This window comes from Chaetura pelagica, unplaced genomic scaffold (assembly GCF_000747805.2).
Source record: "Chaetura pelagica isolate M959 unplaced genomic scaffold, ChaPel_1.0 scaffold309, whole genome shotgun sequence".
Taxonomy (NCBI): Eukaryota; Metazoa; Chordata; class Aves; order Apodiformes; family Apodidae; genus Chaetura; species Chaetura pelagica.
This window is the reverse complement of record NW_009954547.1, coordinates 790,089-804,400: the sequence shown is the minus strand read 5'-3', so window position 1 is coordinate 804,400 and position 14,312 is coordinate 790,089. Positions and strand designations below refer to the sequence as shown.

The 14,312-nt window shown below is 47.2% G+C and overlaps 1 protein-coding gene across 1 annotated transcript in view; it reads left to right on the top strand.

The window, feature by feature from the left end:
• IFT140 (intraflagellar transport 140) overlaps positions 1-14,312 on the top strand; it is an 82,344-nt gene that overhangs the window by 63,661 nt on the left and 4,371 nt on the right. The window contains exons 18-24 of the mRNA XM_010005046.1: positions 8,473-8,650; positions 10,284-10,474; positions 11,974-12,069; positions 12,418-12,550; positions 12,638-12,781; positions 13,142-13,270; positions 13,470-13,652. Coding sequence (XP_010003348.1) covers positions 8,473-8,650; positions 10,284-10,474; positions 11,974-12,069; positions 12,418-12,550; positions 12,638-12,781; positions 13,142-13,270; positions 13,470-13,652 — 1,054 coding nt within the window. The remainder of the gene's footprint in view (positions 1-8,472; positions 8,651-10,283; positions 10,475-11,973; positions 12,070-12,417; positions 12,551-12,637; positions 12,782-13,141; positions 13,271-13,469; positions 13,653-14,312) is intronic.

Genomic DNA, 14,312 nt, shown 5'->3' with positions numbered 1-14,312 from the left:
ATCCTTCTTCCTGAGGAGGAAGGAGCAGCAGGAACCACCAGCCTGTGAACTGACTCCAAACCCCATCCCCATCCCCCTGTGCCCGGGGGGAAGGAGGGAGAGAAACCAGGAACAAAGTGATTTGGGCCCAGGAAGAAGGAAGGGGGGGGTAACATATGCAAGCCCTGCTCTGTGTGTGTCTGTGTCCTGGATGTGTTTGATTAGTGTGAAATTAAATTATTATTTTTCCCCAAGTCGAGTCTGTTTTGCTCGGGACCTTAATCAGTGAAGAACCCTCCTTGTCCTTTGTCTTGACCCATGAGCTTTGTCCTCCTCATCCCAGAGTGTGTGTGTGAGGGGAGAGCTGGGTGAGGGGCCATGGGGCTGTGCCTTTGTTGTCGTGTTGGGCCCAAACCACGACATCCATGTGAAAAAAAAGCAATTGTATTTTATGAAGGCTGAACAAATCAGTCTAATAATCTAAAACTTAGTCATATCTCTTCCTTCCACACAAAATTTTTGATGGGAGAATATTCAACCTCTTTTTGGAATTTAACATGAAAATTAATGATCAATCATATCATTCCCAAGATGTACTTGTCTTTGACCACCCATGGAACCAGGTGATCATGGCATTAGTTTGTGGGTTGAGATCTGTGAGACTGGAGAAATTCTTCATGTTTCATATGCAAATCCACAGCAGCCAATGAGTTTGCATTCAAGGCAGCTTTCCCAGAGGAAAGAGTAAACCTCTTGCTCTCTCCCAGGCTGGCTGCAGCCAGGAGCCATTGTGGCTGAGTCAAGCACATCACTTCACTACCACAGCAAACATGGAAGTGGCTGGGGATGGGTGAAAAGTTGGTCTTAGATCAGATGCTTCAGCCAGCCAGCTGTGGTGAGGTGGTCATCTCAAAAAAGGCTGCATAGTTCTAACCCCATGTTGCCTCTGTTGCTAGGGACTGCCACATCACAAATGATTAGCGATTTCTAGGTTTTGTGGTGGCAGAAATTTTTCTGGCCCTATTGATGGTGGCTGAGAGAGCAGAGAGGACAGAAGGGCTGCACTCTTCAGGCCACCCAGGTCACACACCAGTGTGGAGAGGGGCTGAGGAGCAGTGCAAGTTGCTCTTGGCTGCCCTGATTCCTCAAGCATAATGTGTTTTTTTCCCATGGCAAAATTTCTGGTGAATGTTCTTTTTTGGAAGTAGTTGTTTGCTAATGGATTGTGCCATGTTAGATGGTGGTTCTGCTCAGTGCTGGGTTAAATTTCTCCATACAATTTGCAGAGCAGCTTATGAAGCATTTTGGGTCTTTCTGGGTGAGAAATCACTTATGTGAATGTAATTTTACTTTCCAAATCTCAATAACTTGGCTTTTATAGGATAACTAATTAATTCCATACTGAATGTGTCCATTTGGTACCTGAAAAATTCTGTTTCCAGTTGTTTATGCAGGGCATAACAGGCAAATGGCTTTTTATTTCTGTTCAACTAATAATATCTAAAGATGTAAAATTAGGGAATTCCCCAAATGAGTAGTTTACACCAAGTCAAAATCAAATGAGTTTTGCGAAGATCAGGTAGCTTTTCCTGGTCTACTCAGTTATTCATTTCTGTTACAGTTCTAATCAGATGGTTCTTCTTGGCACATTCACAGTCAGTGACATTCTCTGTCTTTGCTCAGAGATCATAGAATCATGGAATGGTTTGGGTTTGAAGGGACCTTAAAGATCATCTGGTTCCATACCCCCTGTATGCCGGGACACCTCCCACTAGACCAGGTTGCTCCAAGCCCCATCCAACCTGCCCTTCAACACTGCCAGGGATGGGGCAGCCACAGCTTCCTTTGACAACCTGTTCCAGTGTCTCACCAGCCTTGCACTAAAGATTTTCCTCCTGATCTCTAACCTAAATCTCTCCTCTTTCAGTTTAAAACCATTACATCGCATTACAAGCCCTTGTCAAAACTCCTTCCCCAGCTTTCCTGTAGGACCTTCAGGTACTGCAAGGCTGCTATGAAGTCCCCCCAGAGCCTTCTCTTCTCCAGGCTGAACAACCCCAACTCCCTCAGCCTGTCTTCATCACAGAGCTGCTCCAGCCCTCGGATAATCTTTGTTGCCCTCCTCTGGACATGTTCCAACAGGTCCACATCTTTCTTGTGTTGGGTGCACCAGAGATGGACACAGCACTCCAGGTGAGGTCTCACCAGGGCAGAGCAGAGGGGCAGAATCACCTCTATCTGCTGGCGCCACTTCTTTTGATGCAGCCCAGGATGTAGTTGGCCTTCTGGGCTGCAATTGCACATTGGTGGCTCATGTCCAGCTTTTCATCCACTAGTACCCCCAGGTCTTTTTCCACATGGCTGCTCTTAAGTGTGTCCTCCCCAAGCCTGTATTCATATTCAGATCTTGTGCTTCCAGTACCAAACAGCCCAGGAATCCTTCTGATCCCGTACTTTTTTTTTTAATTAAAAAAACATCTTAATGAATACAACTGGGAATTGTGCATCAGCCTGTGCAGCTGCTGCTGTTACTGCATTTCTTAGCACACAAGTTTTGTTTGATAAAATTCCCACCAAACAATAGCTTGATGAGTTTTACCAGGAACTTGTTGAATAGACAAAGATATTTATTTAATATTATAGATACTATTCTGTAAGACTCTTGTTGCTTTATCAAATACTCTGTTGCTGCCAGGGAAGAGTTTTTAGGAATAATCTAGACAGCTTTCAATATTTTGTTCACATAGGAAAAATGCCTGACACTTTATTTTCCAAATAAATCCCATGAACTAGAGGGAAAGATATTTTGCAGTGAGCTGCTTCAGGCCTATAAATTTCCAGCACTTCTAAATAACACTCCATTTACTGTTTTTTTGTCTTTAACTGTCCATCCAAAATGGACAATGAAAATTATATAGGAAGCAAAGAGTCTGTAAAATCAGACCGGTGGATGCTGTGAGTGTAGTTTGGAAAGAAAAGGAAGAAGAAAATGTTCACCAAATATGTGGTAAAACTTGTGTCCAGTCTTCAGAGGCTTTCAAATCGAGTGCAGTTGTGGCCTGGGGTGCAGCAGGAGATGGTTCATCCCTTGCTGGGGAAGGCGCCACTCCCCCAGGATGTGCCTCTGCTCTTCAGTCTCCAGCTCCGGCTGATGAAGTGCAGATGCGAGCTGCTTTCCAGAAGGGAGAAGAGGAGGAGGAGGAGGGGAAGAACAGGAAATTCCTGAGCATGAGCTGGGGGCAGGGTAAAGCATTATTTGGCATTTTAGATGTGACAGCGCTGCGGCCTCCTGGGGAGCAAGGGACACGTTCCTCTTGCTCAGTGCACGACTGCTGAGAGACAAACCCTTATTTTCCTGGAATTCAACTGGATCTGTTCAGCACCTTCTCTTTCTTGTTCCTTAGCAGGACCTGCAGGATTTTGCCCATGTTCCCGAGGGGCAGCAGGACTCTGGCACTGGAGGTGCTTGGAAGGTTGGGCTCTCTTGAGGCTGAGGATGGTCTCCTTGAGACATGGAGAAATATGGAAGTGTGAGGCTTCCCAGATCATTCTTATCTCTAAACCCACTCCTTGCCTGCAGGTTTGCCTGCTCCTGCCAGCAAGCTGCCAGGTGCCCTGAGCTGAAAAGTTTGCAAGGAAGATCTCTAAAAAAGATTTGGGTGCTATAAGAAGTGTCTGTTCTCTGATCAGCCATGTTGTGGAGAGGCTGAAGATGTCCTCCAGGGTGAAGATAGAACTGAGGCTCTGGCTAAAGGTCTCCTGGTCTTTCTGAAGGACTCATGGTTGGATCAGTCTCAGCATCCTGGCCCTGGCCCAGGTTTGGGAGCACAGATCTCCTGCGTTGTCCCCTCTGGTTTTGGTGAGACATGGTCAGTGCTGCTGTCTTGCCAGAGCTTGGTCACCACACTCTGTGGTGCTCAGCCCTTCCATAGCTTGCCTTAGGCACCTAGACCTTCTGTGTGGTGGGTGGTAGTTTATCTTGGTAAAGTACTTTGGATCTTCTGCAGTTCGCAGGATGGTATTACTCTGGTGCCTTTCTCATTTTTAAATAAGATGTCATGGACAAAATATTAAAACAATTGCAAACATAAATGTATTTGTAAATTTGGCAGATATGCATGTGAGTATGGACTTTGCAAGTAAATAGTACTGCACCAGAAGTATTTGTGTAACTCAGCAGCAGCACATGGGGTGTGGTGCTGAAATGAATGATCTCTCAGGGCAGAACCAGTTTTTTAATATTTTACTGCAGGAAGAAAATTGAAATAGTACACATACATACCTAAGCAGAGCAGTGTCTCTCTTGTGAGGGACGTATCTGCCAGAAAGAACCAGCCTGTGCTGTGGCTGCACATGGGCCAAGGGAGAAGGCTGTGGGTCCTCCCCATGCAGCTGGCAACAGCCACAGAGTGGTCAAGGCTGGAAGGCATCTCTGAAGATCATCTAGTCCAAGCCCTCTGCTCTAGAGCAGGGTCACCTACAGCAGATCCCACAGGAACATATCCAAGCACATTTGTAATATCTCCAGAGACTACACAACCTGTCTGGACAGCCTGTCCCAGGGCTCTGTCACCCTCAGAGTAAAGTACTTTTTCCTTATGTTTTGATTAAACCTCCTGTGCTTCAGCTTGTGGCCATTGCATTTTGGACACTGCTGAGAAGAGACCAGACCTGTCTGCCTGACACCCCCCTTTATATATTTATAACCATTTATGAGACTCCTCCTCAGTCTCCTCCAGGTTAAAAGCACCCCCATGGGAGCTCCTCTGGAGCAGGGCCAGGTTCCTTTAGATGAGACATTCCTTCAGACACTTCTGGAGGGCAGAGGGAGGATGGTCAGGGGGATGCTGAGCTTTCACATTTCATAGGGACTTGTGCTGGTGACTGGCTTGGGTCTCCACACTGGATGAGTCCATGCAAGCTCTCTCTCTCTCATGAAAACTTCCAACCTCAGTGTCTTTGGTCTGGTTGCATTCTGGTATGTGCTCACCATCTGTGCAGCTGGGGTTGCTGGGAAGGCAGTGCTGGCCAAAGGACCACCCAATGTAGAGCGCATCAACTGCAGATGTTTCTCCCTCTCTATTTGCTGCACCTAGGGGATCCTGCTGCTGGAACCTCTCAGGTTAGTTTGCAAATGGTTGGTGGTGTAGGAGGAAGCAGAGAGATGGCAGAGCTCAGGCTCCTCAGGGCAACCCCCTGGTTGTCCATGGTGTCCTGGGCAGGCTGCAGCAGGGCAGGAGCTCCCAAAGAGGAGTCTCCAGAGCAGCAGCTCCCTCTGAGTTTTGAAGGTGGCGGGAGCCTTCGCCATGTAGAAAGTAAGAGGCAGCTGGCAGGTGATGAGTAGGAACATCTTCTAAGACTGCTGGTGCCACTGCACAGTCACCTTTTAACTCTGTACTTTAAATACACTGTGTGGTCTGAGTCCTTTCTAAGGTTTCTATTCCCTGCGGCTTAAACAAGATGTCTCGTCTGCTGGGCTGTTTAAGGAGGGAATTGCCAACTGTCAAAACTCTGAAAAAGAAAGGTTTTGTGTTTTTTTTCAGAAACCCCCAGTTGGTTTGGCAGGGCACAGGGCAGTGTGTTCCTTCCCCCAGGGTGAAAGGACTTGGGGCAGGTCCTGCTGGCATTTCTTTTCCTCTTGTGCAGCAAAATACAGCTGTGCCCAGATTGGACATCATTTATTAATGACAGAACTCACTGCCCTTGTAGATCAAAGCCAAGTGACCATTTCTTCTCAGTGATGTCCAGTGATAGGACAAGGGGCAATGGGTGCAAACTGGAGCCCAGGAGGTTCCACATAAATGTGAGGAAGAACTTCTTTACTGTGAAAGTGACAGAGCCCTGGGACAGACTGCCCAGAGAGGTTGGTGGTGTAGGAGGAAGCAGAGAGATGGCAGAGCTCAGGCTCCTCAGGGCAACCCCCTGGTTGTCCATGGTGTCCTGGGCAGGCTGCAGCAGGGCAGGAGCTCCCAAAGAGGAGTCTCCAGAGCAGCAGCTCCCTCTGAGTTTTGAAGGTGGCGGGAGCCTTCGCCATGTAGAAAGTAAGAGGCAGCTGGCAGGTGATGAGTAGGAACATCTTCTAAGACTGCTGGTGCCACTGCACAGTCACCTTTTAACTCTGTACTTTAAATACACTGTGTGGTCTGAGTCCTTTCTAAGGTTTCTATTCCCTGCGGCTTAAACAAGATGTCTCGTCTGCTGGGCTGTTTAAGGAGGGAATTGCCAACTGTCAAAACTCTGAAAAAGAAAGGTTTTGTGTTTTTTTTCAGAAACCCCCAGTTGGTTTGGCAGGGCACAGGGCAGTGTGTTCCTTCCCCCAGGGTGAAAGGACTTGGGGCAGGTCCTGCTGGCATTTCTTTTCCTCTTGGGCAGCAACATACAGCTGTGCCCAGATTGGACATCATTTATTAATGACAGAACTCACTGCCCTTGTAGATCAAAGCCAAGTGACCATTTCTTCTCAGTGATGTCCAGTGATAGGACAAGGGGCAATGGGTGCAAACTGGAGCCCAGGAGGTTCCACATAAATGTGAGGAAGAACTTCTTTGCTGTGAAAGTGACAGAGCCCTGGGACAGACTGCCCAGAGAGGTTGTGGAGTCTCCTCTGGAGACATTCCAAGCCCATCCTGTGTGATGTGCTCTAGGTGACCCTGCTCTGGCAGCAGGGTTGGACTGGATGAACTTTAGAGGTCCCTTCCAATCCCTAAGATTCTGTTATATCTAACATGATCAAAATGTTCTTCAAAGGTGTTTTTCCTGCTTTTTCCAGTTCCAGATACAGACAGTGGCTGGAATAACAGAGAAACCAATTCTGACATCTCAGAAATTAGACAAGTCCCATCTTCAGCTGATACCAATCAGCATTTCTGTACAGTGGGGTGACACACAGACTTACACTCGGAAGGGGCCTGTGCAGAAATTTGTGTCAGGGCTTTCCAGGTCAGAAATCACTGTGCTCGGTGTCAGGGGTCCTTTTGGCTCCCAAATCTGGGGGACTTGTCTGTGTTGGAGCAGACCAGGGCAGGCTGCCTGTGAACCCCATTCAGCATGGACATGCAGATGTAAGGAATTCACTCAAATATTCAGACATGCATTTTTGCCTTTTTAAACAAGCGAAACTTCTGAACTGTCTGGAATTTGTCCCTGATTTGTAATTTCTGATCCTCCTTTATTTCCTCCATACTTAATGAAGTTTACGTCACACATTTATGTTGATTCCTACCTGAAAACGTATACCTGCTGTAGATGCAAATAAAAGATGCTCTAATTGTCAAGTAAATTAGGAAGAGCATTTTTCTCTGCCTTTCCTTATTGTATGTGCTTGATTGCACGTCGTGTCTCAGATGCTTCACTGCTTCCCACTTAGTCACTTCTTTGTGCAGGGCTTTCCCACACCAACTGGGAAAAACATTTTAATCATAGGAAAACTGGAAGGGGATTTGCTTGCAGATGCAAGACCTGAAGTGTCATTCGTCTCTTTTTTTTTTCCCCCTCTTTTCTTCTTGATTTTGTCTTTTAGACACTTTGTGCTGTGGTGGTATCTGAGAAGTACGTGGACCATACACTTGGGGTTCACAGGCCGAAACCCCCCCATGTATTGCATGCTTGTGGTTTATGTTAGTCAAACATAACTGCATTTTATTCTGAAGAGCCTTGAATGTAAACAGAATCTCCAAAAATCTTTGCTTGACACCTCATGAGATGGTCACCTGTGACTTGGTCCTTCTGCAGAGTCCTGATGTTCCTGCCCAGGAACTCAGTGCCTGGATGGTCCCTGCCTCTCTCTTGGCAGGAGATTTTGCAGTGTTAAGTGTAAGCTCTTAGCCCTGAGGAATTCTTATTCTGAGCACGTCAAAGCTTTTCTTTGTCCCATTTTTTATGCAAGTTTTGAATTAGAACATGATATTTCAGTCAGTTGTTTCCTACACATTGTTCCCTGTTGTTGAGTGCGGGTCTTAAACTCCCAGTGACTGTTCCATGTTTGACCTGTGCAGGACAGTAGCAGGACATTTTCAGTGCAACTTATATCTATATAAGACTTTTTCCATAGTTTTCTTTTGAATTCTGAACATCAGCAGGAGGACATTTTCAGTGCAACTTATATCTATATAAGACTTTTTCCATAGTTTTCTTTTGAATTCTGAACATCACCAGGAAGTTATTGTGAAAGTCTAGAAGTTGCAGCTGCAGCAAGAACCACAGTGGTGGGCATGTGATAAATGACTGCTTTTGATAGACATTGTTGTAAAACAAAACCCACAATATTTCCTTAGGGCTGTGGGCCTCCAAACTAGTAACCTTTGTGTCTGAGACCTCTTTCTGTTCCACTTCAATCTTCACACAGCAACTGGAAGCTCCTTGTTACATCCAGCAAGCATCCAGTGTCCAGGTTCTCCCTTTCACACTCTTCCTTCCTTGCAACTGACCTGCTTAGTACCCAAGCCTTAAAGGTCACACCATAACTGCTCTCCTTTTCTCTCCTGTTTCTCACAGTGAGGCTGTCTGGGAGAACATGGCTCGAATGTGCGTGAGGACTCAGAGGCTTGATGTTGCCAAAATTTGCCTTGGAAACATGGGTCATGCAAGAGGAGCGAAAGCCCTGAGGGAGGCTGAGCAGGAACCAGAGCAGGAGGCCAGAGTGGCTGTGCTGGCCGTTCAGCTGGGCATGCTGGTAAACCCCACTGACCTCATTCCTCTGGGCATGTCCACCCCGCTGACCTGGGCACAAAAATGAGAAACTGGTCATTTTTAAAAAAAATTCCGAGATGCAAAAACGTTGGAAGGGAATAAAACCCCTTGCCAGGTTTCCAGGGAGTGATGAAGACTAGTACTGACTTATTTTCTTGAAGCTGAGCTTCTAGCCTAGGGAAATAGGCATCTTCTCCAGCATTGCACTGTGCTGCACCAATCCTGTGTGACACCAGCCAAGGGCTTTCTTGTCCCTCTGTGCCAGGGGCTCAGCCACTCCCTGAACCCTTTTGTCTTCAGGATCACAGACTGGTTGGACTTGATGAGTGTAAAGGTGTCTTCCAACCAGAATGATTGTTTCTGTGAAATGTCCCACAGTTCACAGGCAATTGTGAATTAGATAAAAAAATGCAAGGTGCTATCACAGCAAAAATCTCTGCGTTTGAGGAGACACCACATCCTGGAGCTTTGATTTAAAAACATCTGTCTGTATGTTTGTTGCAGCTACAGCTGGAATGTTGACTCCCAGCCTTCAGTATCTCATTGCAAGGAAAAAATATACATGGATGAACTGGCAGAAGTTCAGAGAAAATCAGTTCAAATTGTGAAGCTCTTGGAAAGATTTCACAGACAAGGGATTCTCAAAGATTGCCAAAGAATTACAATTTGGCTTAAAGAGGTGTTTAGCAATCTACAACTGTTGTTAAGAGTATAAATGCTAGAGAGAGAGAGAAACTATTCTAAGTTGAAGTGAAGAAGGAAAGGAAAATTCAAACTTCCAGGCTTCCAGAAAAAGCTTCCAGGCAGAGAAAGCTCTGAGGCTGATGAGTGTCAGTACTTCTTTTGGATATTGGGATCTATTTGGAGAGGTGGGGGGAATTGTAGAAAAAGAATGCAGTTCTATTGCTCCTTTTCCTTTCAAACAGAATCATAGTGCAAGCATCTTTCATTTCTACTTTCAATGCTTTTTTGAATTGGAAACAATAAGAGACAGAAACAATTTTTCTGTCTTGGTCAGATAATCTCAATTTACTATATATAGTAAATTCAGCTGGACACCAGTTGGGTGGAGCAGGAAAGTACTCCTTCCACAGGAGTACCTCTCAAAGCATAAATATAATAGTTCCAAATTTGCTTGCCCTTGCATCAGCATCAGCAAAACCCTCCTCTAATTCTGTCTTAAATTAATAGCGTTTATTCTCAGGAATAGATCTTATGTATCCATGAACAGTGTTGCTACCTCTGAGCCCTGCTTGGAGGTCACCAGGGGTCACCTGGCATGTAAGACCTTCTGGTGCCTCAGACCTTCCCCTGGACCTTTCTGAAGTGGTTTATGCTCAGTGGTTTACAACAGTGAAGTGCTGGTGTCTTATGTCACCCCTGCTGAGCTTCTACAGTAAATGCCAGGATCCAAGTGCTTTCCTTATTTTCCCATAAACATCCTGTTTCCCAGTAATGTGCTATTCCAGGCTACGTGTATCTAGTCGGTTAACCCCCCTGCCTGAATCGCTATTACTTTGATCACATGACCATGGCCTGCACTAATAAACTACTCCGAGGTGCGGGTCTCTGTGAAGGCACCTCTGGAGCTCACAAGGTTTTCTGTGCTCTTCCAGGAGGATGCGGAGCGACTCTACAAGGCTTGCAAACGCTACGACCTCCTCAACAAGTTCTATCAAGCCTCCAACCAGTGGCAGAAAGCCATCGAGACAGCAGAGACTCACGATCGGGTTCACCTGCGCACCACGTACCACAGCTACGCCAGGCACCTGGAGGCCACTGGAGAGCACGGGGCTGCGCTCGCCCAGTAAGGACACCCGGGGGCTGGGGCCTCATTCTGCTGTGAAGACTGGCTGAGGAGGGTGGCTGGTGATGACTACTCATAATTAGTCAATGTCCTTTCCTGTTTCTGGTGCTTTCTGAAAAAGGACACAGAGGGGCTGAAGAGGGTGCAGAGAAGGGCAACCAGGCTGATGAGGGGTCTGGAGAACAGGTCTGATGAGGAGAGGCTGAGCTGGGGCTGTTCAGCCTGGAGAAGAGGAGGCTGAGGGGAGACCTCATTGCCCTCCACAAGTGCCTGAGAGGAGGTTGTGGTGAGGTGGGTGTTGGGCTCTTCTCCTTGGTGACCAGTGATAGGACAAGAGGAAATGGGGTCAAGTTGCACCAGGGGAGGTTCAGATTGGATATTAGGGAAAATTTCATCAGAGAAAGATGAAATTCTGGTGAGGCCTTGGAACAGGCTGCCCATGGAGGTGGTGGAGGCACCATCTCTGGAGATGTTCAAAAAATAAGTGGATGTGGTGCTGAGGGAGATGGTTTAGTGGTTGGGGGTTGTAGTGTGGATGGTTGGACTTGATGATATTTAAGGTCTTTTCCAGCCTTAATGATTCTATGATTCTCTGGAGTAAAAGCATTGTTAAAATAACCTTCCCAGCACCCTCCCAGGCTAATAAAGCATCAGGAAGGTGAAGTGCCTTGTCGGGGCCAGTAGTAAAACCCCACTAACATCCAGTGCTGCACATGTCTCTGGAAGACTGCTGCCCTCTCTTCCTTTTCCATGACAAAACCATTTGTTTACTTCTCCTGAGAGTCCCAGACAGTCTCAGTCTGCTGTGGCAGAATTTAGTCTCAGGTGCTTCTGGGGCCTGGTCCTGTGACTGATGAGTCCCATGAGAAGTTAAGGGAGGCGGTTTTTAAATGGGTTGTGTTTGTGGTTTGAAATCTTGGTTTTATGTGAGTTTTACTATATGAAGCCTCACAATCTACTTATAATAATGTCACTTCTCTTCAGAGTTGAAGTAGAGCTCTGATGTGACCAGCAGACCCATTAGACGATCAAGATGGGCAGAAGAGTGAGATGATAGTAATGATGGATGGTGGCCTGAGTGCAGTGATCTTCTGGTCATGGAAATGAGTTGAAGTTGTAGTGGGTGGCAGAATAACGAGGCAAGAGGAGCCCAGGCTCTTGAGACCTTCTCAGCCAGTAGCACAGGGATGTGCTTAATGTCTGGGGAGCTTTCTGGTGTATTTCTTGGAACCATCACTGGTGGTTTTAAAGTGTTTACTGTTCTGCCCTCACCTTGCCTTCTGATTGCAGGTGCCTTGCAGGACCACTGAACTTTTGGTTTTTGGTGGTGTTGGCAGACTGCAACTGAGCAGGGGAGTTAAGAATATGAAAGAAACAGTGTTACCAGTGTTGTCACTTGGTAGCTGTCAAGCAAAGTAACATGGATATGGATTTTTTTACACATGAAGAGAACCAGTAAGAAGGCAGTAATTTCACATTTGATGTCTTCTTCTCTGCAGCTATGAGAAGTCAGACACACACAGGTTTGAGGTTCCCCGCATGCTCTCTGAAGACTTACAAGCCCTGGAAAACTACGTCAACAAGATGAAAGACAAGTCAGTTCTCCACTTGTTCCTTCTCCCTCAGGGAATGTGCAGGTCTGAAATTGTGAAGAGAGCAGGGAAAGGGGAGTATGGATCTTGTCAGCCACAGGGTCAACCCTTATCCATTATGAGTCTCCTACAGCTTTTCAGGGTTATGCCATGTCTCGTCCAAGAGCTGTCACAGTAGTTGTGCAGGCTGAACACCCTGTAGTGCAGACCTTTGAATGTCACCCTGGAACTGGGGTGAAGCCTGTCCATATTCTAAAGAATTTATCTAGTCTTGCGTTCAAGATCTCCAGGAGTGACAAATGCAGTCTCTGGCAATTCTGGTAACTTCAGTTAATGTTGTTGCTTTCCTAGGAGCCTATGGAAGTGGTGGGCACAGTATCTGGAGAGCCAATCTGATATGGAATCTGCACTAAGATACTATGCCCTGGCCCAGGATTACTTTTCCCTAGTCCGTATCCATTGCTTCCAGGGCAATATTCAGCAGGTAAGGCAGCCTGCTCCCTTCCAGAGAGTTTTCTTATTCCTGGAATTATTACGGGCACAAAGTAAAGCTGCATCATTTCCTTTTCAGGCTGCTAAAATAGCAAATGAAACAGGGAACTGGGCAGCATCCTATCACTTGGCCCGCCAGTATGAGAGCCAGGGTGACATCAAGCAGGCTGTTCATTTCTACACCAGGGCCCAGGCGTACAACAACGCTATCCGCCTGTGCAAGGTGAGGCACAGGTCCCTTCCTCTCCAAAGTTCCTCTCCTCAGGCAGCACATGGTATGGAAGCAATGCAAGCTTGTGTGCCCATCCTCTCCTGGCAGGCACTGCTTGCCCCTCTGCAGCTCCTGGCTTCCACCTGCATCTTCTGCAAGAGATGCAGCAGTGAAGGCTTGGGTGTGGGAGACGTTGTTCTCTTGTGCATCTCAGCAGAAAAGCTGCCTGAAACAAATAATTATTTTTGCAGCTTGGGTTGGTTATGGGGTTGATGGGCTTCTATGTGAGAGTGGAAAGCTGTAGGCTTGCCTGAAGGCAGAATGATGAAATGTTTGCTGCATGCCTAGAGCCAAATTTTCCCTTTTGAACAGGAGAACAATTTAGATGATCAGCTGATGAACCTGGCTCTTCTGAGCTCTCCAGAAGACATGATAGAGGCAGCCTGCTATTACGAGGAAAAGGGGGAGCAAATGGACAGAGCTGTCATGTTATACCACAAGGTAAATGTCTTTCTAGTAACAAATGGACTTTAAACTGAAGCAGTTCCTACAGCAGAGGGACTGTGATTTTACTGCAGGTACTGTTTATTAGGAATTTCTTCACAGTGGGTGATGCTTTATTAATCCACCCTAGGGTATCCTGCAGTCTGATTCTGCACTGCTCATTCTAGTCTTCAAAGACTCATTCTTAATTTTGCAGGCAGGACATTTCTCCAAAGCACTGGAGCTGGCCTTTGCCACGCAGCAGTTTGGGGCCCTGCAGCTGATTGCAGAAGACCTGGATGAGAAGTCAGACCCAGCTCTGCTGACCCGCTGCTCCAATTTTTTTGTTGAACATGCTCAGTATGAGAAGGCCATGGAGCTGCTGCTGACAGCCAAGAAGGTGAGCTCTAGCTTCTGCTTCTCTGCTCCCTCCCTGCACAGGTACAGAGGAGCTCAACAGGCATGTATGTGCATGCACAGACATTTATCTTTATTGTCAGACAGATGTGCAGAGACAAGGTTTAAAGTTCCCTCTCATGCCAGAAATTTTCCCTAATATCCAATCTGAACCTCCCCTGGTGCAACTTGACCCCGTTTCCTCTTGTCCCATCATTGGTCACCAGGGAGAAGAGCCCAACACCCACCTCACCACAACCTCCTCTCAGGCACTTGTAGAGGGCAATGAGGTCTCCCCTCAGCCTCTTCTCCAGGCTGAACAGCTCCAGCTCAGCCTCTCCTCATCAGACCTGTTCTCCAGACATCAGCCTCGTTGCCCTTCTCTGCCCCCTCTCCAGCACTTCCATGTCCTTCCTATCCTGTGGTGCCCAAACCTGGCCCCAGTGGTCGCGGTGCAGCCTCACCAAGGCTGAGTAGAGGAGCAGGATCAGCCCCCTGGTCCTGCTGGTCACACTGTTCCCGATGCAGGCCAGGATGCTGGTGGCCTTCTTGGCCACCTGGGCACACTGCTGGCTCAGCTGGTTCAGCTGCTGCCAACCAGCACCCCCAGGTCCCTCTTTGCTGGGCAGCTCCAGCCGCTCCTCCCCAAGCTCATGGAGGGGTC